The 24,887-nt window shown below is 36.6% G+C and overlaps 1 protein-coding gene across 9 annotated transcripts in view; it reads left to right on the forward strand.

Annotated features, from left to right (window-relative positions):
- Positions 1–24,887, forward strand: part of SRSF11 (serine and arginine rich splicing factor 11) — a 52,563-nt gene that overhangs the window by 10,321 nt on the left and 17,355 nt on the right. For 3 of the 9 annotated variants that reach the window (XM_024734528.1, XM_024734524.1, XM_024734525.1), the window contains 7 exons: positions 4,429–4,647; positions 10,944–11,077; positions 14,842–14,951; positions 16,730–16,822; positions 17,617–17,666; positions 19,539–19,666; positions 21,412–21,493. In XM_024734528.1, coding sequence (XP_024590296.1) covers positions 4,451–4,647; positions 10,944–11,077; positions 14,842–14,951; positions 16,730–16,822; positions 17,617–17,666; positions 19,539–19,666; positions 21,412–21,493 — 794 coding nt within the window. In that variant the 5' untranslated portion in view covers positions 4,429–4,450. Of the gene's footprint in view, positions 1–4,205; positions 4,648–10,943; positions 11,078–11,735; positions 14,548–14,841; positions 14,952–16,729; positions 16,823–17,616; positions 17,667–19,538; positions 19,667–21,411; positions 21,494–24,887 lie in introns of those variants that run through there. The other 6 variants (XM_024734527.1, XM_024734529.1, XM_024734531.1 and 3 more) reach the window with 5 other exon arrangements.

Genomic DNA, 24,887 nt, shown 5'->3' on the forward strand with positions numbered 1-24,887 from the left:
ACTTTTTATAGTCTTGTTCAATTGGGAGCCTAAATAAACCTAAAGTGATTTAATACTAGTATAGATTGGATATATTTATTTGCTTTCATATATTAGTTATTTGCCTTTAGCTATTTCATTTCTATGGGAAACAGACAATAATAACACAAGGTAGTTACCTAGTTATTTAATCTATTTATTAGACCTAAAAGGATCTTCAAAATTATGATTCAGCTCCTCACTCAGCTTCTTTTTTTTTTTTTTTTTAAATAAATTTATTTATTTATTTAGGCTGTGTTGGGTCTTTTGTTGCTGTGCATGGGCTTTCTCTAGTTGCGGTGAGTGGGGGCTACTCTTCGTTGCAGTGCACGGGCTTCTCATTGCGATGGCTTCTCTCGTTGCAGAGCACGGGCTCTAGGCACATGGACTTCAGTAGCTGTGGCACACGGGCTCTAGAGCACAGGCTCAGTAGTTGTTGCGTACTGGCTTAGCTGCTCCGCAGCATGTGGGATCTTCCCAGACCAGGGCTTGAACCCGTGTCTCCTGGGTTGGCAGGCGGATTCTTAACCACTGCGCCACCAGGGAAGCCCCTCACTCAGCTTCTGACTGAAGTAGGTTCTTAGAAGTGAAGTGAAATTTCCTCAAATCACAATTAATAACAAGGTAGTATTTTATTTTAAGCCAGTCTTCTGGCTGTAAGTCCAGTATTTTTTTTTTTAGCTGCTAGATGATTTGAAAGTAAAATATTCAGAAATCCTCCTTATTAGAACGGTTTTTTTTTTGCCACTGTTTCTCCATATGGAAGCACCATCTATTTGTGTGTTCAGTAAGTTTTTATGTATAACCTGGTTTCTGAGGACTTAAAAGATTTATCTTATCACAGAACTATGTTTTTCTTTGGCTTGAATTTGTAATTTTAATTATGTAATATGTCAAACATACAGAAAAGTGTGGAATAATAGAAAAGATTTCTGTGTATCTACCACAGAGAATAAAAAGATGTTAACATTAAAAAAAAAAAGACAGGCATGAACCCTGCCCCTGTATTATTTGCCCTTTTGTCATAGAACATCATAGCCACTTCTAATAAGAGTTAAATGTATCAAGTGACAAAACTGAAACAATTTAGTAAGGTGTTTGATGCCATTTATTCAAAGGAAAACAGTCCATGGATTGGGAGAGTACAGTGCCTGGCAAGCATGGAGCACTCTTCACAAGGGATTTTGGGCAAGACGGAGTTTTATAAAGAATTAGAAGCAGCATTGGCCAAGAGGTGGAGAATTTCTTCATAAGGCTAGCAGGTCCTGTTTTCTAGGGCACGGTAATCTAGCTAAAACTGAGTTGGAAGATTGCGATTTGCTGTTAGGTTTCCTTGACAGGTGTTTCCTGTAAGTGCTGGCTGACTTAGGTTTAGATTTGTTACGTGGGCTGGGCTACTGTGGCGGCCTTCATTTTGTGGGTACTGATATACTAATTAACTTTATCAAACTGTTAAGAATCTGTATTTGACAGTTACATATGTCTGATTCAAAATAAGAAAATTAATTATCTGGCATCTTTTATATTCACAGGTACACATAAATAAATTTATTTATTTATTTAGGCTGTGTTGGGTCTTTTGTTGCTGTGCATGGGCTTTCTCTAGTTGCGGTGAGTGGGGGCTACTCTTCGTTGCAGTGCACGGGCTTCTCATTGCGATGGCTTCTCTCGTTGCAGAGCACGGGCTCTAGGCACATGGACTTCAGTAGCTGTGGCACACGGGCTCTAGAGCACAGGCTCAGTAGTTGTTGCGTACTGGCTTAGCTGCTCCGCAGCATGTGGGATCTTCCCAGACCAGGGCTTGAACCCGTGTCTCCTGGGTTGGCAGGCGGATTCTTAACCACTGCGCCACCAGGGAAGCCCCTCACTCAGCTTCTGACTGAAGTAGGTTCTTAGAAGTGAAGTGAAATTTCCTCAAATCACAATTAATAACAAGGTAGTATTTTATTTTAAGCCAGTCTTCTGGCTGTAAGTCCAGTATTTTTTTTTTTAGCTGCTAGATGATTTGAAAGTAAAATATTCAGAAATCCTCCTTATTAGAACGGTTTTTTTTTTGCCACTGTTTCTCCATATGGAAGCACCATCTATTTGTGTGTTCAGTAAGTTTTTATGTATAACCTGGTTTCTGAGGACTTAAAAGATTTATCTTATCACAGAACTATGTTTTTCTTTGGCTTGAATTTGTAATTTTAATTATGTAATATGTCAAACATACAGAAAAGTGTGGAATAATAGAAAAGATTTCTGTGTATCTACCACAGAGAATAAAAAGATGTTAACATTAAAAAAAAAAAGACAGGCATGAACCCTGCCCCTGTATTATTTGCCCTTTTGTCATAGAACATCATAGCCACTTCTAATAAGAGTTAAATGTATCAAGTGACAAAACTGAAACAATTTAGTAAGGTGTTTGATGCCATTTATTCAAAGGAAAACAGTCCATGGATTGGGAGAGTACAGTGCCTGGCAAGCATGGAGCACTCTTCACAAGGGATTTTGGGCAAGACGGAGTTTTATAAAGAATTAGAAGCAGCATTGGCCAAGAGGTGGAGAATTTCTTCATAAGGCTAGCAGGTCCTGTTTTCTAGGGCACGGTAATCTAGCTAAAACTGAGTTGGAAGATTGCGATTTGCTGTTAGGTTTCCTTGACAGGTGTTTCCTGTAAGTGCTGGCTGACTTAGGTTTAGATTTGTTACGTGGGCTGGGCTACTGTGGCGGCCTTCATTTTGTGGGTACTGATATACTAATTAACTTTATCAAACTGTTAAGAATCTGTATTTGACAGTTACATATGTCTGATTCAAAATAAGAAAATTAATTATCTGGCATCTTTTATATTCACAGGTACACATTTATGAATGACATGCAGTTAATTGTAATTTGTAATTTTGCTAGGCGTATATTCAACCTACCCATACCTTTGTATGAGAACTAGCAGAAATGACGTAACTAGTAAGAAAACCTAGCCAATTAGCTCTCAGTAACTTTAGTTTCTAATCTCTAACAAATTACACTCTCAGTTGCATTATTCCATAGAAGTATTTACTAAAGAAAATATTGTATAAGTCCTCAGATTTTGGCCTCCAGAAATATTTAGGATCAAGTAAATTTTTTAACAATTGTCTTAGAATAAATGACAGTCATTAAGACATATTTGTGCATGTGTTCAACACATTTATTGGGCATTGACTATGTGACAGACATTGTGCTAGGTCCTAAACTGACCCAGAAAACTCAGAGCTTTGTGGGGGACGTGTCAGTATAACAAATATATGTACCTCTGTTGTTGAGTGGCGAGAAGGAAACCCTAACTCTGCTTGCAGTTGTGTCAGTGAGGCAAGGAAGGCCCTATGGGGAATAGCAGTTAGATAGAATGAGGGAGGTCATTAATAATTTGTGTAAAGGCACTGAAATAAAAGATTTTGTCAGGTTTGGGAACTGCAAGTCATTGGATAACACTGGATGAAAGTGCGAGAATAATTCACATGAGGTTGAAAAATTAGGCAAGGATATTTTTATGATCAAAAGCTTCAAAATTATTTTAAGCAAGAATATGCATGTAAAGCAGGTTTTTCTGTAGAAATTTTAGATCACATACTTGTACATATTTAGGTACTGTAAAATGTTCTTTAAAATGAATTTGTATCGCTTCTAGGCCTTTTGACTAAGATCAAGTGTAAAAGAGTGAATTTGTGAAATTAGCTTATAAAGCACTAGTGAGTGTAACATTAAAATATATTTTAAGATTTTAGTGGGAAAGCAAATTTGTCACAAATTCAGTGTTACAAAGATGTGTGTAAAGATTTAGAAAATTTTATAGTGGTAGGGAGGAAAATCTTGATAGCTAGGGTGTAAATTTCATTAGTAACTGGACAGATCTGTAGAAGATACTCTGTACAAAGAAATAAATATCGTGGGCATTTTTAATAAGAATAGTTGCTAAAGTGTGCATGCAGTTTTTTGCCGGGGAGTGGAGGCTTGCTTTAAAAAAAAAAAAAAGTTAACGCCTTCCACTTTTCTTGTCTTTAAAAAAAAAAAGGGAGCAGAGAGGGATGGAGATGACTCCTTTCACGAGACCGCGGTCCCTCGAGTTTCTCCGGCTGTGAGTGAGGCTTGCGGGGCCGGCACGGGGCGGAGCCGATGGTGACGCGCCCTTGCGCCGCAAGGCATTGTGGGGAGCTCGGGCCGAGAGTAAGGTGGTTGGAACGAGGTGGGGGCGGCCGTTTGTTTTCTCGTGGTGTCGAGCTCGCGCGGCCTCTTCGTTCCCCGCGGCGACCGGCGGGGCGGAGAAACGGCGGCGACGGCAGCAGCGGCTGCAGCTTCGGACACCGTCCTGTCCCCTCTCCGGCGAACCGGTTCCTCTTCCCCCTCCCTCTCACTGTTTGTTGTGTGTTTGATGTGTTAAAGCAGGAGCGAGTACGCGAGCAGCGCCATGAGCAACACTACCATCGTCCCCAGCACTGCTGGCCCGGGCCCCAGCGGCGGGCCGGGGGGCGGCGGCGGCGGCGGAGGCGGCGGCACCGAGGTAATCCAGGTGACTAATGTCTCCCCGAGCGCTAGCTCTGAGCAGATGCGGACCCTCTTCGGTTTCCTAGGGAAGATCGACGAACTGCGCCTCTTCCCGCCTGAGTGAGTATCGTCCACCATCACGGTTTTTGCTAACTCCTCCTCATCCTGGGCCTAACGCACAGCATTTCCTGCAGGCCCTTGTTCATGCTTCCCTGGGCTGGTCTGCTTTAGTTGAGGTTGGCTATTGCGTTTACTTATGCAAGCAATCTGTGCATTAGGCCTGTTAATAATGCAGAGAGGCAGGGCCAGGTTTTTGGGGATTAGGAGACGCTTCTAATCTTGTTTTTTTTTTTTTTTTTTTTTTTCCTTAAATTGTGCCAGCGTGGTCGTTCTTTAGGCACTTAAATCAAGACAAACTGCCCACTTGATGTATTTTGTATATAGGTTAATCTCTTTATAAAAAACAAATGTTTGAATTCTTTGGAAAGTAACAAAAATATTCATCTCTGTTAATTTCATATCGAACTTTATAGGCTGTTGTTCGCTTAATGCTAAATATTGTTCAGTGATTCTGACCCAGTGAACATAATTCAGAGTTAATACTCGTTTGGACAGACAGTTAATTCAGTGAGCCTGAGTAGTTTTTAAAATGAGAGAATGAGTTATAGCTGAAACCTTGGGTTTTCCTTTGTTTAAATAATGTACATATTTATATTTCAGAATTGTTCTTCAGAAGGAATTCTGTAGAATGTTAAACTTTTTAATTTGGGGTATGTGGTTTTTGTTTTTATCCTACTGTCATTTCTTATTTGTATCACAAAAGTATTGAATGAGTGCAGTAATTGTAAAGAAAAAAATTAAGCTATGACAAAATGTGATAAATACTAGAGCAAAAATTTGAAATAATAAAACAGTCCAGTGCTCTTTGGGAAAAGTGAAAATTCAGATTTTACTGTCAGTGGGTACTCAGTACCCACGGTACCGTAAGAGTTTTATGATGTCACTTAAGTTCTAAACAGGAAATTGGAATCCTCAAGGAAGCCACGGTTGTGGATGTAATAAATCGTTAACCTCTGTACACTTCTCAAATAATTAATGGAAGTTGATCATACTGCGGTATTTAAGTATTATTGTATTTCATCACTTTCTACTTGAAGTATTTTCAGATGATTATTATTGTTTGCAAGTGTTGTGTTGTCTTTAATTTTGAGGGAATATATACATGTGGAGGGAGATTTCAGAGTAATTTACATGAAGTGTAGAAGTCTGGGAACAAACATGATTTTGTTACAGTTATTTTGAACAGAAATTTGCTTTGACAATGAAGGACAAATAGCTTTCATAATAGAAACTTATAGGTGTTTTACTGTTATTTTCTCACAGCATACCCTTTGTTAAATTGTTAGTGAAATTAATAAACAGTAAAATGGCAGAAAATAAAAGTGACACATCTGATTATTATCGATGACTTGATTGTAATGTTGTTTCTCAAAGTATGTGAGATACTGGATTTATTTATGAAAAAATTATTTCTGGTCCAGCAGGTCATTAAGAACTTCTTTATAGGTGCTGACTGTAAAATGCTTTTATTTCGAAGGTGTTCTTTTTATGATACTTTTATAAAAAGATGACAAAGAAGTGTGGGAAGTTTACTGGATCTTTTACCTAACACATGGTCCATATCTTAGAGGGAGTCATGATGGAACAGAGTCTGGCTTTTGATTTGTAGTCAAAGGAGTGGTTCCATCATAACCAGGAGAGTTTTGTGCACCAGGTAACATGATCTGGGGTGCTATGCATTAAGAGGATTCTTTCCCCTATATTGGGAGGAATAGATAAATATTGACACACTTTTTCTCTTTGACTCCTTCATATATGCTCCCACATACAGATCATTTTCTCTTCTGAAAATGCATAAGGTAACAATATAGTGAATGTTACATTGCTAGTGGCCTTTCCAGTTTGAATAGTGTCAATGTAGATGCTTACTTTTGTTCATTTTAACTTTGCTGTTTTTGTGTTTTTTTAACTAATAAAGCCTCAGTAGCTAATCTGACCTGCACAATTTGGAACTACTTTATTGACAATTTCTTTAAAGCTCGCTACAGTTTTCAACAGTTTGCTGGGGATAATGTGCTATGGAATCCCTAGCAGTCTAAAAGGGGTTCATCATTCCAAAAATACTCCAAAAATTTACTCTTATTCGTAGAATAAGATTGAATGACTCGGATCACTTAAAATTCTATTGATTGTAAACACATTTGGTGTTTGATTTTTTTTTTTTTTTTCTCTTAATGAGTATGTGTGTATTTCTCCCAAAAGGTATTCTTATCCGCCTGGAACTCTTATCCTAGATATGCCCGTGACGGACTTGCTTTCTTTTGTTGCTCAAATGTCACCTAATCACACTATATAAAAATACAACACCCCTGCTCCCTGCCTTCTCTATTCATTTAACTGCTTTTTCTGTGTAGCACCATTTACCAACTTAGAAGTTTGACTTCCTCCCTCTTCTAGAATGAGATCCCTTGGGGTCATCAACATCACTCTAGGGGCATTTATTTTTTTAATTTTTAAAATTTTTTTAATTTTTATTTTTTTTGCGGTACGCGGGCCTCTCAGTGCTGTGGCCTCTCCCGCTGCGGAGCACAGACTCCGGATGCGCAGGCTCAGCGACCATGGCTCACGGGCCCAGCCGCTCCGCGGCATGTGGGATCTTCCCGGACCGGGGCATGAACCTGCGTTCCCTGCATCGGCAGGCAGACTCTCAACCACTGCACCACCAGGGAAGCCCTCTAGGGGCATTTTTAAAGAACTTACATGGCTGAGCCCCAACCCATACCTGCTGAAACTAATTTCAGTTCTACATGCCTGTTTGGGGGGAAAATTCCTGGGATCTGGGATTATGCCAGACATTTCACTGACGACCTCCTCAAGAAAGTGTCTCCCTGTTTCATTATTGAACCATCTATATCTTGGTTCCTTTAAGCCAGAAATTGCTGGCTTGTAATTTCACCCAGTGATAATACAATCTTCACAGGAAATAGTATTCTATCCCTCTCTTCAGTATGATAGCCCTACCTACAGCTATCTGAAAGCATGTCAGTGTTCCCTCATTCTTCCTTTTTAAAAGAAAAGGTTATTTTGATTCTGGTTTTTCTTAAAATGCATATTGAAAATTCAACATGGTTTGTCTTTTGTATGCTAAATGCTTTCCTATTTTATCTTGCTCAGTCCTTACATATTCAGAAGAAGGTATTTTACCATTTTACAAATGAGTGAACTGAAATTCACAGAGGTTCTGTATACGCAGGCCCCTCTACTAGTGTCAGAACTATTATTCAAACCCCAATGTTCTGATTCTTTTTTGCCACTTGATCAGGATTTCCTTGATTTAGCCAAACAACTTGTGAGTGGAATCATTCTTTTACGCCTGGTAGGTATTCTTCAAATGTTTGAATTTAGTGGGATTTCAGAGTGGAGAACGTAACAGGAGTCCTTATCAGGTAATGATCCTTGAGATGCATATGCCAGTTATGCAGTAACTGAAGGCTACTTATAACACTGCAGATAAATTCATTACTAACTTTTCAGCGACCAAAAAGAGATACTTTAATGATCATATAAGTAACTTAGTATAGTTAGGTAAGGGAAAGAACATAGTTTACCTTTTAAATTTTTTTAAATAAATGCAGCAATTTACTGTATTTCTTTAGAACTGAATAAGAGCACATGATGGAAAGGGCATATGAGGTCAACAGAGTTGTTAGCTTTGCCACACACTTGCTGTTTTGCAGGGTTTAGGAAATGCATTGTTTATAAGCTCAAAATTCTCAGAAATGTTTAGCTCAGTATTAAGTTGGGGGTTGAAAGAACATCTGACCCAAACCATCAGTTCTACATTAGCAGGCACGAGTATAAGCTGCGGATCTTGTTAAGAATCAGAGCCTTCCTGTAAAAAAAAAGGGATTCTCAGATTCAGTGGGCTTGAGATGGAAAAGAGTAATCTGAATTTTATGTGTGCATCCCAGAAGATTCTGAAAAAACCCTTAGAGGTCACTCTTAAGAAAGTAGAGACAATATCACCACCAATCTTGCTCCTCAGTTCTTTACAACTGCACTGCCTCTTCTATATTAATTCTTAAAGATAAGGAGTAAAGACAGTCTTATTTGTAGCAGTGGTACTTGCACAAAATTCTAGGGTATGAAAATTAATTTCCAGTATCAATTCTTTATCTTAACATCTCTTTTATTAATTTTAACTGAGAAAGTATGACAGTATACTTGTGGGACCAAATAGCAATGGTTTTAAACGAGACCATTTAAAGTGGAGAGAAATTATTTGTCCTTCTGAGTTGTCTTACTGTGACTCTCTTTTCCGTGATATTTAAATTGTTTGTATTTTATCTTTACTTCACCACCACTTACAGGTTTGATATAGCCAACTAATGTTGCACAGACATGAGTGGGTAGAAAAAATGTGAATTATTTAAGATCGCCAAGTAAATGGAAATACATTGGGAGAATGTAGGCATACTTTACTAATTTTTTTAAAAAATTTTATTTATTTTTTGGCTGTGTTGGGTCTCTGTTGCTGCGCACGGGCCTTCTCTAGTTGCGGCAAGCGGGGGCTACTCTTTGTTGCAGTGCACAGGCTTCTCGTTGCGGTGGCTTCTCTTGTTGCGAACACGGCCTCTAGGCGCCCAAGCTTCAGTAGTTATGGCTCGCGGGCTCTAGAGCACAGGCTCAGCAGTTGTGGCACACAGGCTTAGTTGCTCCGTGGCATGTGGGATCTTCTCTGGATCAGGGCTTAAACCCGTGTCCCCTGCATTGGCAGGTGGATTTTTAACCACTGCGCCACCAGGGAAGCCCCCTAATTTTTTTAAAAGAAGTGTTATGTTTATATTCTTTAAAAACCTAATATTTGATAGTCATTATCTTTTTCTTTTAGTTAAATGACAATAGATGGTATCAAAGAAATGGTAGAGGTCACTTTTTAAGAAATTTAAGTGCTCACTACCTGCCAAGGCATTGTGTTAGATGTTAAGAACATAAAATGATAGCGTTTAAAGAGCTTTTTAGTGGTAAGAATGTGGATGTCAGGAAAGAAATACGAAGAGCTATATAGCTTTAGTACTAAAACTAATGAAACAGCATTCTTTTCAGTATACTGGGTGCAACATTGTTAATTTAGACCAGTGATGCTTTACACTGAAAAAACATTGTATCCTTTCAAAAACATTTTGCAGTAAACTTCTGTAACAAGATGGCTTAAGTCCATTTTGATATCTGTGATACATACATTGACAGCTTTGCTTTGAACCTATCTTTACCCTGGGTGCATATTAAAATTGTCAGGGAGAATTAAAGAAGCCAGCACTCAGTTCCTCATTCATCAGAGATCTTGATGTAATTGTAGTTCCGCAACCCCCCCAACTCCCGCCATGATTCTAATATAAACCAGGGATGACGTGATTACTACTGCCTTACGGTATTGATTTTCAAATAGCTTTTGGTTTGGTGTTAAGGCTACCCCTGCCTTTGTTTATTTAATCTTTCCCTTTCACAGAGAGTTTAGTGGCTGAAATTTAACCATCTTATATTTTTAAAAAACAGCAAAAACTCTGCTCTTTTTCTAATCTTATCTTAGACCTACCATTGCTTGCACTGTAGCAACTTGTTTTTGTTTTATATAAGAACGCAGTTGCTGAGGGGAGTGACTCTTTGCTTACTGAAATTTTGCCTAATTGTGGGGCGGGGTGTAGTATTATTCCCATGTGTGCTTAATTTTCTTTTTCTCTGCGAAAGTGCTCTAGTGGGAGAGCCTTAACTATTTATAATGCCTGGGAATTTTAATATGCTGTAAGTTTAGGAGGACAGGGCATTTAGTAGCAGATCAAGAAAACTCATTGTCAAATAGGTGTACGTTACCACAATATTCATATGTCCCTAAAATGGAATGGTTTTGTTTTTAACTCTGAAAAGTTAGCCATAATGAAAAAGTTTTGTTTTTAACTCTGAAAAGTTAGCCGTAATGAAAAGTTTTCTAAGCCAAAACTAATTACTTGTTACCTGTATTTTTAAATGGCTGGTATTGTTATTATGAAATAAATGTTGACATTTTTGTGACCTGTTCAAACTCTGAGACTTTATAGTTTCAAGCTGTTTGTAACTTGATGCATTGTAAATTTAAACAGTGATTGTTTTTGTCTAGGTGCAGTTTGCTACGGTCAGTTCTGTGGGTAGTACTTTATTGGAAATGTCACGTATTTTTGAACTGGTTAACTAATATGTGTGCAGTTATGTATTTTTATCTGCCTCTTTTACTTTTGGAATGCAAGTGTCATTTGTGAATCATTCATTTCTGCTTTAGCTGATATTTTTCTCTTCTTTTATGTTATCTGTTTATTTTTTAGTGATTCGCCTTTGCCAGTCTCATCCCGAGTCTGCTTTGTTAAGTTCCATGATCCGGACTCAGCAGTTGTGGCACAGCATCTGACAAACACTGTATTCGTTGACAGAGCTTTGATAGTCGTACCATATGCAGAAGGTTTGTGCTTTGTTTAACTACCTATGTGGGCATCCTATGATGACCATCTACCTCAGTGTAGTTTTAGAGTGAGCATTAGTAGCATGTTAAAAATCTAAGCTATTAACATTTTGAAACCCTTGTTATACTGTGGTCCATATTTTTACTTGAAGGCTTTCTTTTTAACTTAAAAATTCAAAATCAGTTCTGTTTTTATAAGATATTTAACCTTTTGCATTATTTTAAAGTATTTTTAAGTTCATTAAAACCATATCCCTAATATCTACTTAGTTAATTTAATGTTGTTTTATAAAAATGTCCTGAAGGTGAACAGTTCACGCCATGCGCATTTACACAGAAACCTTCAAATAAATGCATGATGTTGTTTCTGTTTTGAATAAATGTGACCAGGTTGGTTTTATTCCTTAGTGATTCCTCTTAGTGATTCTTCTCACTGATAACTTTAAAAAATATATCCCACATTGAATTTCAGTATACCAAGGGTCGCAATGATTTTGGTTTTTATGAAAGTTCAAGATTTCCTATAGCTTAGGTGCCAGATGGGCACTGGGTGTTTTGTTTTTATGCCAGATTTTCTTGTTCATTCTTGCTATATTTTCTAGAATATCTCTAAATAATAAATTCTTCTCTCTGTTATTTGTGTGTGTGATTTTTGTAGTGGAGAAGGCAAATGCAAAACTCTTCCAGATGACTGAAAAACAGTGGGTCCTCTGCAGCTACAGGGGATTCTAGACATTAACTAAAGGCCAGCAAGCACTCAAGTCCCCCAGGTGTTTTCCTGGTGTAACCATTTGTTAACTACATTTTTCTCTCTTTTTACATTTTAGGCTGTTAAAGTAATTTGGCAGAAAAATAATGAGCAGGGTTTTTGGATCTAAAAAAGCCACTGTGACAAGACAGCACTCTATTAATTCCATTTTGTAAAATTTTCTAAGACATATATTAGTTTGTTCCCAATGTACTGCTACTTTATTTGCTTTTTGGTAACTATAAATTTGAGTCAAAGAAGTCACTGAAATATGTTACAACTACTGGATTTTATTAATATATATGCTGACCGGGATATAAATGCTTTCCCCTTTCCTTAGTGAACTGGTCGGTGGAAGCAGAATCTTGATATTGTTAACTTTAGATGCTATCTTAGATCTTTGAATACCGATGTGAACATTTACACCATTCCTTGTAAAAGTTGTGAAATGTCTAGTCCTTAAAACTTAGAAAAATTGCCTCTGTGGTTTTCTAAAGAAATTAAATTGCATTCATAGTTGGGTTAAGGCATGCTATATAATAACAGTAAATCTATGTCCGTGATATTAAAGTGTATGAGCCCAATTCTAAGGTTTTAAAATATATATATGCTGATAAACTTATGAGTTAGTATGTTTTGATTAAGCATTTTCTTTTATATCAGTGTGCCTGTTGTAGGATAAGACTTATCACCAAGAGAAAATTTACAGAATTCAAATTTAGGATAAGTAAAATGTAGAACATAGCTTTTGGAACAAGGGTCAAATCATGTGAGTAATTTACAAAACATTAGTTAGCCTTTTAATTTAAAGAATTCTTTTGGCTAAGTATTATAGTTCCCAAGCCCTGAACATAATACAGTATATCATATAACTGGCTTTCATAAATATTTTTAGACCATAATAATTTTTCTGGATCTGTTTTGAAAGTGAAATATTTAGAGAGTACATATATAGAATTACAGAAATATTTAGTTCCAGAATCTATTAGTGTATTACTGTAATTTTTGGTATGGTATGCTGTATTAATGTTATGTCCACTAAATATCTTATGTACTCAATCCCTTTGTCACCATTCACCCTGGTTTTAGCTCTTAAGCTTTGGTGTTGGTTCTTGGTCAGTGTTTTAGAACAATAGACACAAAGTCTACGGTAAGGAATAGTCTTAACTGGTAAAACTGAGATAGCTGGATTTGGAAGGAACTCTTAATAGTAATGGATTTGGGGATTATTTAGGTTCCTTGGTTAATGTTTGTTTCTTTTGTCTGTTTCTTTTTCTTTCGTTTCTACACATTCATGCAGTATTTCATGGTTCTATCAAAGCAGCAGTAAAAAAAAATACTCTTGACGCATGAAAATTAACTGGTGAGGGGCCTCATTGCTATTTTTAAATTGTAGTTTTATTTTTAAATAGTCTTTTTTTAATCAGAGGATCAGATGCATGACTTTTTTTTTAATGGATGCAGATCTTCTATCAGGTGTCTCACAATAAATTCAAGAGGATTTTAGTTTGCCAGAAATGTTGCAAATGCACTAATTTTAGTAAGATGTTGATACTTAATATTATCCTCTTGAGACATAATTTTGCATGCAAAATTATCCCATAATCTTTGTAGGTTTGTTAATAATGATGCATTAATGCCCTATATCTAAATGATCTTCTCCCCCCCTCCCCCCTCCATAACTCTTGGTATCTAAATTGATGACAGCTCTGACACAAGCAAGATAACAGTGCTGTGTAGTATACATTTGTTTATATTATCGGCACTTCTCAGTTTAGGTGGAAGGAACCATTACCTTTATTTAACAGTGGTTTTTCTTTTTTGTTGTTGTGTTTTACAGTTCTTTTCCCTGGTTCAGCCTGAACTATATACCAGGCCCTGCTGAAAATACCACCCAACAGTTTTCTTCTGCAGCTTATCCAGTTTCTCTTAAGTGCCCTGTACATATTGTATGTTTTATGATGAGATGCAGTTTCTTAATATGTATTACAGAAATACTACTGGTATTTGCAAATATGTAGTTTAATTGTATTATTGAACTCTCATTTTGGGGGCTTGGGCACATTAACAGATTAATCCATCTGTATAGGGCTTTTGCTGTTGGATAGAATTTAAATTGTCTACATAAATATTTGTCTTAGGGCCCTTAGATTTTATCTGAATACACAGATTAGGCTTTAAAAACAGACATACATGTTGTTTTTGGCTTTAGGAGTTTGGCTAAGCTAGCTTTTCAACTGACACTATGTAGCAGCATTTTTGGTATGGTTAGCATGGCACATGTTGGAACATAAGGCATTTTACTGTACAGGTAAGGAATGTGCCATGTTGTTTTACTTATTCTCTCTCTTTCTCTCTCACTCACTCCCACACACACATCCTGTGTGTATTCAGAGACCTTCAGAAACATTCATTTTCATGAGTCAGCAAAAGCCCTACGCTTGATTCCAACAGAATATTTCCTTTACATACTTTTCTTCTCTTAATTTTTACAAAATTTGTATGGTAGGTGTAAAAGAAAATCATAGTAACTGTACCATATTATTAACCCCTAAATCAAACTTTTTTTGTCTTGTGTATCTTGATTTTTCTGTGTGCTTTATAGTGAAGCAGCCGACACGAGTCGTTGTTCATAAAACAGCTTTTGAAAGTTGAGAGCACACCCCTGGAGAACCGACTGTGCTTGCTTACGTTTGGTTCATGACTTAAAAATCGAGTACAGGTGATGAAATCTTGGCAGTGTTAACAAAAAAGTAGTGTGTATTGTGCTATTTTTTTTTTACTCTAGAAACTTAACCATTTGTAGAGAAAAAGGATACAGATTTTCACACATTGAAGTTTCATTCTGACATAAAATTAATGATAAATAATCATAGAAATCAAGCTTTATATTTTAGCGAACATAAATACTTTCAACAAACTCAGGTGGTGTATCAGGGAGACATTTTCTGGGTGTTTTTGTGTGTTTTCTGTCTTGCAAAAGAGTGTGTTCTAATGCATGGATGTTTCTCTGCAGGAGTTATTCCTGATGAGACTAAGGCTTTGTCTCTGTTGGCACCAGCTAACGCAGTGGCAGGTCTTCTGCCTGGTGGTGGACTCCTGCCTACTCCTAACCCACTTACCCAGGTATTAGTTCTGTTGAATTCTTAAAGAATGGAAATATATTTGTGTTTTTTGAGTGCTGTTGTGATTCTGGTTCGTATACTGTTATCACGTGGTCAGAGCATTGTAGAAGGCTGTAGTATTGTATTGTAATCATAAATATTAAAGTGGTAGTTTGCGTTTTAAGAACATTCTGAGAATTGTAAATATCTTGTATCGTTTTGTCACTGGCTCTCAAAATAGCCTGTAAGTCAGGAGGCATAAGATTTCTGTTGGACATGTTGTTTAAAATAGTATGTTCATTTGAACTACAAAAGAAAATTAAGGTGAAGTTCAGACTTTTTTTTTTTTCTTCATGTGCTGTTATCTTGCTCTTGGGCTTTAAATTAGGTGGCTTAAAATAAAGATGAATTCAAAGATCTGGGTAATTTGTAGATGCCTTTGATGTACAAAATTGTGTAATAACTAAACCATTTTTATAATAGTACAGTTGAACCTTGAACAACATGAGTTTGAACTGTTTGGTCCATTTATATAAGGATTTTTTTCTACTAATACATATTATAGTACTGCATGATCCAAGTATGTGGACCAGCAGATACGGAGGGCTCACTGTAAAGTTACAGGTGTATTTTCGACTGCATGAGGAGTCAGCACCCCTAGCCCCCATGTTGTTCAAGGATCAACTGTATTAACAGTGTTTTAACTCAGTAAACAGTTACAGTGCAGGAAGTTTGGTAACTTATTTTTACTAAATAATAATGAAACTAGGAGAAATTTCAGCACAGTGCTTGTAGAGAAGGTCAGCGGCGTCCGAAGTTACAAGATTTTGCGTGGTTTGTGTGCATTAAACTGACTAATCAGAATTATGTCAGGCAGGAGACAGAACCATACCGTAATTCGAAGGAGAAAAGTTTTAGTATAAGGAATTACTAATTAGTAACAGGAGATTACTAAGGGAACTCTAATGAGTACCAGAATCGCAGGTATAGGAAGCAACCTCTACTTCTAAGCTAAGGAAGAAAACACAAGAAAGAAACACATGTAGGTGAGGGGGCTCATCTTCCACCTCAAGGCTAAGATTCAGACCTCCTTCAAAAAGTTAGATACAGTAGAAAGTTCTCTGGAGTACCACGGAACTTGCTAGGAAGCTGCCTAAGAGGATGGCACTGAAACTCACTGAGGTGAAGGCCACTGAGTGTCCCATGTGGCACTGCAATAAGAATCAGAAAGGAGACAAAAGAACTATAAAGAATCCCTTCCACAGTCAGTGCCCTTCCAGCTCCTAAAGGTATTTCCAGCTCCCCCTAAAAGTAAAGCTTAACATCGTGCCAGCTGTCAAAGGAGAAATGCTTATAAGGGTGCTGCCTTCAGTATCACGCAGTAGGACAACAAACAATGGATTTGGAGCTAAGAAGCAGTAAATATTTATAAATGGCTCAAGAATGTGTGAAAATCTTTGCATTTTTTCTAAATTCTGATTTTAGAGATAAATGTGCTGTGATGAGTGAAAAATGAGGCCATAGCAGGGGTAGACAATCTATAGCTCTTGGGCCAGACCCCCGTTATCTGTTAATTTTTATTGGAACACAATTATGGCCACTTATTTATGTATTGTCTCTGACTGTTTTTGATCCACAATGGCATAGTTAAGTAGTTGCACCGGAGTCCGCATAGCCTACAGACTTAAACTAGTTATTATCTGGCCTTTAGAGGAAATAAAAGTTGACGCACTCCCCCAACCCCCACAGTATAAGAAACAGAAACAAGATTTTAAATAAATAAAATTTGAAATTTCACAGATTGGCGCTGTTCCATTGGCTGCTTTGGGAGCTCCTACTCTTGATCCTGCCCTTGCTGCACTTGGGCTTCCTGGAGCAAACTTGAACTCTCAGGTATAACTTAATACCCTTCAACTCTGAGCTCATTTTTGTAATTAAAAAAATTACTTCATTAATTGTTAGTTTGCATTTCAAGAGCAGGAAGTAACTGACTGTTATATATTGTAGTATTTTTTTCTTATGTAAACTTGTTAATGAGAGATTTAAAAGGTCACTGCATTATTGGCCCCTTGCCCATCAAAGAATTTCTCATTTGATAAAGTTCAAAGTAGACGAGTTTCACAGGAAGCCAACACCACATCAATATGTTATGAAGTCAAAATAAAGTCATGAAATGATAGGAATGTGTGTTCATAATATATTCTCTTGTCATCTACTCACTTGGAAATTTTTGTTTTCCCTCATTGCGATTTGGCTAAACTTTTTCCTGAAGTCCTTTATGGAATTCTTTTGATTATACTGACTAAGCACTTTGAGTTTTGTTTTACATGTTTCCTTAAAATGTTACTTTCCCTTAGAAAGTCTTAAAATAAGGAGGAGGTGATTATTCTGTAAAATCTGGACTGTTCAGCTTCATAATTTCATAATTAACCTGATAAAGCAGCTCTGGGTATCCAGTACTACAGTCACTAATATCACCTGTTTACTTTTTTAATGTTGCAACTAGAAAACTTAATATGACATATTTGTCTGGCATTATATTTCTATAGGTCATTGTTGTGCTTGGGATATGTTAGTTTCTGTAGGTTTGCCAGATTGTTCTAGGACATTTCAACATACTAAAAAAATTAAAATAGTAATCATTTATTGTTCTTTGTGTTCTCATTGCTATTTTTTTGTTTTTCCAGTCTCTTGCAGCAGATCAGTTGCTGAAACTTATGAGTACTGTTGATCCCAAGTAAGGATTTTTTTCTTCTTTTTCCATTGGTGATAGAGATATAGTAATATCTAGAGAACAGGTATTTTATTTTTGATAGCTAAAAGAAAGTTTTCTCAAGGCATGCAATATGTAATCCTGTTTTCTAGAAACAAGGAGAAAAAATCCAGAGGTAAGCCCATCTATAAAGGGTTTTGTTTTGGAATAATTATTGGTCTTTGAAAATCATTGTAAATAGGTTAAACCAGGATGACAAGTAAAGAGCTAAGTGTTGTCTTTAGTTGATTCATTTAAAAAATTACACTGACTACTACTGTACTCAGAAAGGGAGACACTATTTAACTATAGTAAAGCATGTGCATCCAATTAAAGGAAGTACAGAGGTGCTATGGGAACTTATTACAAGGAGGAGAACTTAGTTCAAAGATCAGAGAGGCTAAGCCCTAGGGCAAGGGTCCCCAACCCCCAGGCTGCGGCCCATACCGGTCCATAGCAGCCTGTTAGGAACCGGGCCGCACAGCAGGAGGTGAGTGGCAGGTGAGCGAGTGAAGCTTCATCTGCTGCTCCCCATCACTCGCATTACGCCTGGACCATCCCCCCCACACACACCCCTGTCCGTCCATGGAAAAATTGTCTTCCACAGAACTGGTCCCTGGGGCCAGGAAGGTTGGGGACCACTGCCCTAGGGGATGAATAAGAGGAAGACAGAAGTGAGGGAAACACTAGCCCAGAGTAAAGGGGTAATACATGTCACATAATAGTCAACATCTTTTTAGGGGCTTTGAAAAGTTTTCTTCATGCTGTAACTTATATTTCCTACTTGATATATCACAAATTCATGAGATATTTTCATTGGTAATTTCTTAGTATATCAAATCTGAGCTTAATGCTTCTTCTTAACTTGGTGAAAGTCACTGTCAGTAAGTGGGAGAGCATGTGGGGGAGGCAGGACAGACTCATTTGATTATAGTAGTTAGTGGCATTTTTTTCTTAAAAATTACCAGATAAAATCCAAGTGTCTACCACCCTGCTTATAAAAATATCACTAATACAGTTTTTAGGGGCTTCCCTGGTGGTGCAGTGGTTGAGAGTCTGCCTGCCAATGCAGGGGACACTGGTTCGTGCCCCGGTCTGGGAGGATCCCACATGCCGCGGAGCGGCTGGGCCCGTGAGCCATGGCCGCTGAGCCTGCGTGTCCGGAGCCTGTGCTCCGCAATGGGAGAGGCCACAACAGTGAGAGGCCCACCTACTGCAAAAACAAACAAACAAACAAACAAACAAACACTAATACAGTTTCTAAAAACTCCCTGTGTACTCATTCTTGTTTACATTTCCCACTCTACCCACAAATAGCTACCAGCCTCAACTTGGTGTCTACAGTAGTTTTTCACTTTTATAAACCCTTAAGGTGTATCTTTAGCCTTTCCATTCAGGAATTTCGTAAGTAATTTTGGTGTGCCATTGGCTTCTGCCTCAGTTTCTCCCCATCTGCAAGCTTAAAAGTAATTCTCTTCCCCAACAAAATTATGATGATTTAGAAAGTTTTTAAATCATATTAAGATTCTGTTAATCAAAAATCTTTAGCATCAGCATATTTCCATGTAGTAACATTTGTCAAAATGTGTATAGAAAGTTCATGGATGTTGAGCAAAATTAAATAGATTTTTTTTTCTTATTCCACATATCTGAGTCTTTTAAAATGCAGCTGCCATTGTAAATATCCAAAGCTTACTATATATATATATTACATATAATTTTATCAAAATTGTGGAGTTCCCCCCCACCTTCTTTTCAAGGAGTATCTTACTAAAATGAAGATAGGAACATGTGTTTATTTGAAATGCTGTTGTACATTTTTAAATATTTCAGATGCAATTCTTGGTTCTGTTCCAGGTTGAATCATGTAGCTGCTGGTCTTGTTTCACCAAGTCTGAAATCAGATACCTCTAGTAAAGAAATAGAGGAAGCCATGAAGAGAGTACGAGAAGCACAGTCCCTAATTTCTGCTGCTATAGAACCAGGTAAAATAGGTCTATGCAATTATGTTTGGAAATTAGTTGAATAACACTTCAGTCATTTTTTAAAATTTTATTTCCCATATTTTGATAAAAGATCATTTAGTGCAGTGATTCTCATTTGGGAGTGGGTGGGTGGTATGGGTAAGAGTTGTTACCCAGGCATATTTGGAAATATCTGGAGACACTTAGTTGTCATGCTGGTACCAGCTGCATCCGGTAGGCAGAGGGCCAGGGGCATACTAAACATCCTACAGTGTACAAGCACCTCCCACTCGCTAAACAAAGAATTCCTCATTCGGAAACATTAGTGCCTAGGATTACCTAATGCTTCGTGTGATATTTTGGTGGTTTTTAATTTATGAGGTTTTTTTTTTTTTTTTTTTGGTGGTTTTTTAATCATTTATGTTTGCGTAAGTTGGGGTAGACTAATTGATTTCAGTCTTTTATTTGACCAAGAAAACCTACTAAAGATCTTCTGTTTAAAGAAAAGCAAATGTATTATTCTTTGTAGATTGTCTTTTTGAGATGAAATGAATGGTTGTCCCATTGTTTTCCTGCATGTATTTTGATCTTTGGTCCTGATTTTTTTTTTCCCCATTAAAAACAATGTTTTATTCATTTTTTCACTCTATTTCTTAATAAATGGGATGGTTTTTATTATATATAGTATTAGGCAAATAATTGTTAAGTATAATGGATAAATTAATACCAGATGCTTTATGTGTATTATCTCATTTAATCAACAAATTATTAAACAATTAGCCCAAGATCACATGGCAAGCAGTAGGAACTTTTGATAGACAACTGGACCTGTACGACTCCAAAGCCAGAACACCATTTCTGTTTTCATTGAAAACTTATAACTGAAATGACTAAAATTGGTTTCTTTATGAATTTTTTTTTGCCCCAAGATTTTTGTTAATTTATTAATAATGACATTCACAATAAATTGAATCCTATTAATGAAATGATCTAAATGTAAAAGAGGAACTCAGTCTCACTTTGATAGTCCATATACAAAGAATGCAATGGCTGGATTTCTCTTTCATTATGTCCTAAGTTAAAGGAGTAAGTTAAGGAGTTTATGTGTTATTTTAAAACTAGGAAATGATGACAGATGTTTCTAGCTCTGTTCTCTGCACTTACACAGTTGAAAATGAGTGAGGAAGAAGGAGGACAGACAGATTAAAAAAAGAGCTAGATTAGTAAAATCCAGTTCTGTCCCAGCAGTATAGTGAAAAGAGTTAATGAATGAGACACTTCTTAGGAAAGGAACATAGAGCTAAGTGATGAATGAAAGAAGGAACATTTTGCTGGACCAACAATTTTAAATGTTTATATTTTTATTGTAAACGTATTTTTTAAACATATTTTACACTTAAGTACTGGTTGGGGAGATGCTATTAATACATAAACATGTAAAGATTAGAGTTTTAATCTGGGTGAATGGTAGCTATATTTGGGGAAGTAGAACCTAGGAATGGAAAAAGGGACTCATGATTTAGAAATCTCTAAAGGGTAAAGAATGAGAAAGGTAATTATTTTCATAGATTGTTTTATGTATGACACTTGACAGCCTCCTAAGTCTGGCAAATTAAATAGTCAAAGGAACCTTTAGCTGCCTGAATTTAAGAATTTTGTATTAAAGCTGAAAATTAAGGTAATAAATTCTAAGAATAACTCCTGAATGGGAATAATCTTCCTGGTTGACGATGTCTAAAGCCAGATTCCTTTTCTTTAAAATCCAGATAAGAAGGAAGAAAAACGAAGGCACTCGAGATCAAGATCACGTTCTAGGAGGAGGAGGACTCCCTCATCTTCTAGGCACAGGTTATTAGATTGATTGCTTTTTGGTAGTAAGTTGTAGCTTGGACAAAGATAATTTCTCTGTGTGTCACATCTGCTTATCTCTTAACCTAATTAGCTCCTGGTTAAAGTGGTTTTGGTAACTACTGCTATTAGCAGAGTATGAGCATAAGTGTTCACACATATATAAATGGAGAAAAGACATGGATGACTGATACTTTAAAACCCCCAAAAATCCAGGCTTAGGAGGAAGCCACTGGGATTTGAGCACTAAAATGAATTAGTACTATGGAAAGAACACTGGGCTTGAAACTTTTAACTTGAATTCTAGTTCTGACTTTTCACTGGACTCCTGAGAGTTTGAACATGGAATGTCGTCATGCAGCCTGCAGATTACCATCTAAAGCTTGAATATTTGCAGATGACAACTTGTTACCTTTTATGAGATTGTTCTTTGTATTATTGGACAAACCACATGATAGTACCAATTATTCTTTTTCCTACCTAGAGTAAGACTAGGCAATTTAAAAGGACCAGTGTATTTTCTTTTTCACATGACATTCCTGTATAAGTTTGTAAGGATCTCTCTAGCCCAGTGGCTCTCAAACTTGCTGTTATTAAGACCTCTATACTTGTAGAAAATTTGAGTACTCCGATGAGCTTTTGTTTACGTGGGTTATATCTATCAGTGTTGGCCGTAATAAAATTTGAAACCATCATCTGAAATAACAGTGGTAAACCCATTTGTATTAACTTAGCTTTGAAACAAAACTTTTCCAGAAAAATTAAAAGAATCGCTTTGTTTTAAATCTTTGAAAATCTCTTTAACCTTTGGCTTACTAGAAGACATGTACAGGATTCTGCATTCAACTTATTGCAATATATTTTAGTTAATATATGTAGAAAATCTTACACAAATATATAGTGAGAAGAGGGAAAAGTAATTTTATATTCTTTTCAGGTAATTGGGAATAGTATTCTTTGATATAATACCAAAACTTACCAAGAGTACTTTCTTAAAAGGTAGTAGTAATATGGAATCTGAAACCGTAATAGTGAACCTTTTATATTTTGCTACTTTAAAATCTGTTGATCTTTCTTACACCTTGATGGATCTTTTTCCCAGGCATGCTTTTGTACAGTTATGCATTGGTGGTTTGGAAAATGATTGATTTATTGCATTATGCAAGTTTTCAAATGTTGACACATTTTGTTACACAAGATCAAAAAATGACTTGGTAATATTGCCACACATCTCATCGGTAAACCCTTTTAAAGTGTTAGGAAGCTGTCAAGTTCACAATGGTGTGTTCAGGTTTTCCAAAACTTAATTTTCTCTTAAAAGCTCAAATTTTATTATTGGCAACAAATTTGTTTTCCTTGAAATGATAAACCTTACTCATTTTCCATGAAAGTGTTCCACCAAATACCCAAGTCTGAACAGCCATGGTTTTTCACTTGTTCTTTCAGATACAGATGATGTTTCATGGCAAGAGCAGTTAGGTGAGCTCACACTCAATCACACAGGTGTCTTCCTTGACACAGTCATTGAACTATAAAGTATCAGAAGTGATTTATGCATACTGCCCATTTTGTTGCACAGAATATTGCTGAAGGGACTAGATTTAATATTACTAGTCAATAATACTACTCTAATATTACTCAAGGGACTAGATTTAATAAATTTAATAGTTTTTACTGGCTTTATCAAAGACATCCTTAGTGAAAATGGCAGGATTTCTTTTTTTTTCTTTCTTTCTTTTTACTGCAAGTGCATACTACAAATGCCAGTGAAGAATACAGTAGATAATAGGGAGGTTCAGTTGCCACTACCTTGATTTGTAATAAGGAGATGCCAGCACTTGTACACCACCATTGCTTTTGCACTATTAGTGCAAATGTCACAGTGGAAAAGGCAAAAAATATCTTGTTATTATTTTGGAAAAAAAAAAAAATTGATGGACCCCATAACATTGTTCAGTCATTTCTTAGACTGTTTCTTAGTCCATTCGGCTGCTATAACAATACCATAGACTGGGTGGCTTATAAACAATAGAAATTTACTTCTCACAGTGTTGGAAGCTGGGAAGTTCAAGATCAAGGTGTCAGCAAATTTGGTGTCTGGTGAGGAGGACCTGCTTCCTCATTTATAGTTTGCTGTCTCTTCACTGTGTCCTCACATAGGGGAATGGACCAAGGGGTCTTCTGAGACTTCTTTCATATGGGCATTAATCCTATTCATGAAAGCTGCACCTTCATAACGTACTCACCTCCCAAAGGCCGCTACCTCATAATGTCATAACATTGGGTATTCGGTTTTGCATAAGAATTTTGGGAGGACACAAGCATTCAGTCTGTAGCAGAATGTTACAGGGTAGTTTTGTCTGGTGTGTCTGTCACCCAGCCCATCTCATTCTTAAAGATGTCTTTCAAAAACCCAAATCTAGAACATGTCACAGCTCTATGAAACCTTTAGAAGCTCCTTATTGTCTTAATAAGTTGACACATAAAACCTTAGAATGGTGTTCAAGGATCTTTACTATTCATCTTGGTTTAATCTTTCTACACTTGTCAATTGCCACTCCAAAATAGCTAACCTCATTATTATATTTGTTATGGTGATCTGTGATTAGTGATCTTTGATGTTGTTACTACTGCAAAAAGATTACAGCTCACTGAAAGCTCAGGTGATGTTTAGCAATCTTTAGCCACATTTTTAATTAAATTACGTACACTGATTTATAGACATAATGCTATTGCACACTTCACAGACTACAGTATAGTATAAACATAACTTTTATATGCACTGGGAAACCAGAAATTCATTGTGACTCACTTTTTTGTGATACTCAGTTTATTGCAGTGATCTGGGAACAAACTCATAGTATCTCTGAGCTGTGCCTGTACTTAGAATCCTAACCTTCCAGAACAGGTGCTCTCATAGCTTAGTTTAACACTTAAAAAGACTTAAAAAGGAGAACCTATATCTTTTTCCTTTGTACTTAACAGGGACATGCTAAGGCTTTCAAATGCTAATTTTAATTATGACCAATGGGAAATAACAGTGTGAAACATTTATTTCCCTGAACAAAGTGCTTTTGAACACTTGTAGTAATGCCTTATAACAGAAAGATAAAGATTATGAGTTGTTGTATTTTTAGCATCTTGATATATAAAATGACCATTAAGTTCAATAAGCTTTTTACGTATTTAGATACATAATACGATAATCTTTATTTTTCTAATTTTTAAAAGCTTATGTAAACTGTGTTGAAGTGGCTCTGCAGTGCAGTGCTGTTGAAAAATAACTGTTTCAGCACCTTATAATAAATTGATTGATGTAATACCTCTGCTTATCAGATTTTTAAAACTATTTTATATATTTTTTTAATTATTAAAAGTTAGATTTAAATAGCCA

Source organism: Neophocaena asiaeorientalis, unplaced genomic scaffold, assembly GCF_003031525.2.
Source record: "Neophocaena asiaeorientalis asiaeorientalis breed wild unplaced genomic scaffold, Neophocaena_asiaeorientalis_V1.1 scaffold15, whole genome shotgun sequence".
Taxonomy (NCBI): Eukaryota; Metazoa; Chordata; class Mammalia; order Artiodactyla; family Phocoenidae; genus Neophocaena; species Neophocaena asiaeorientalis.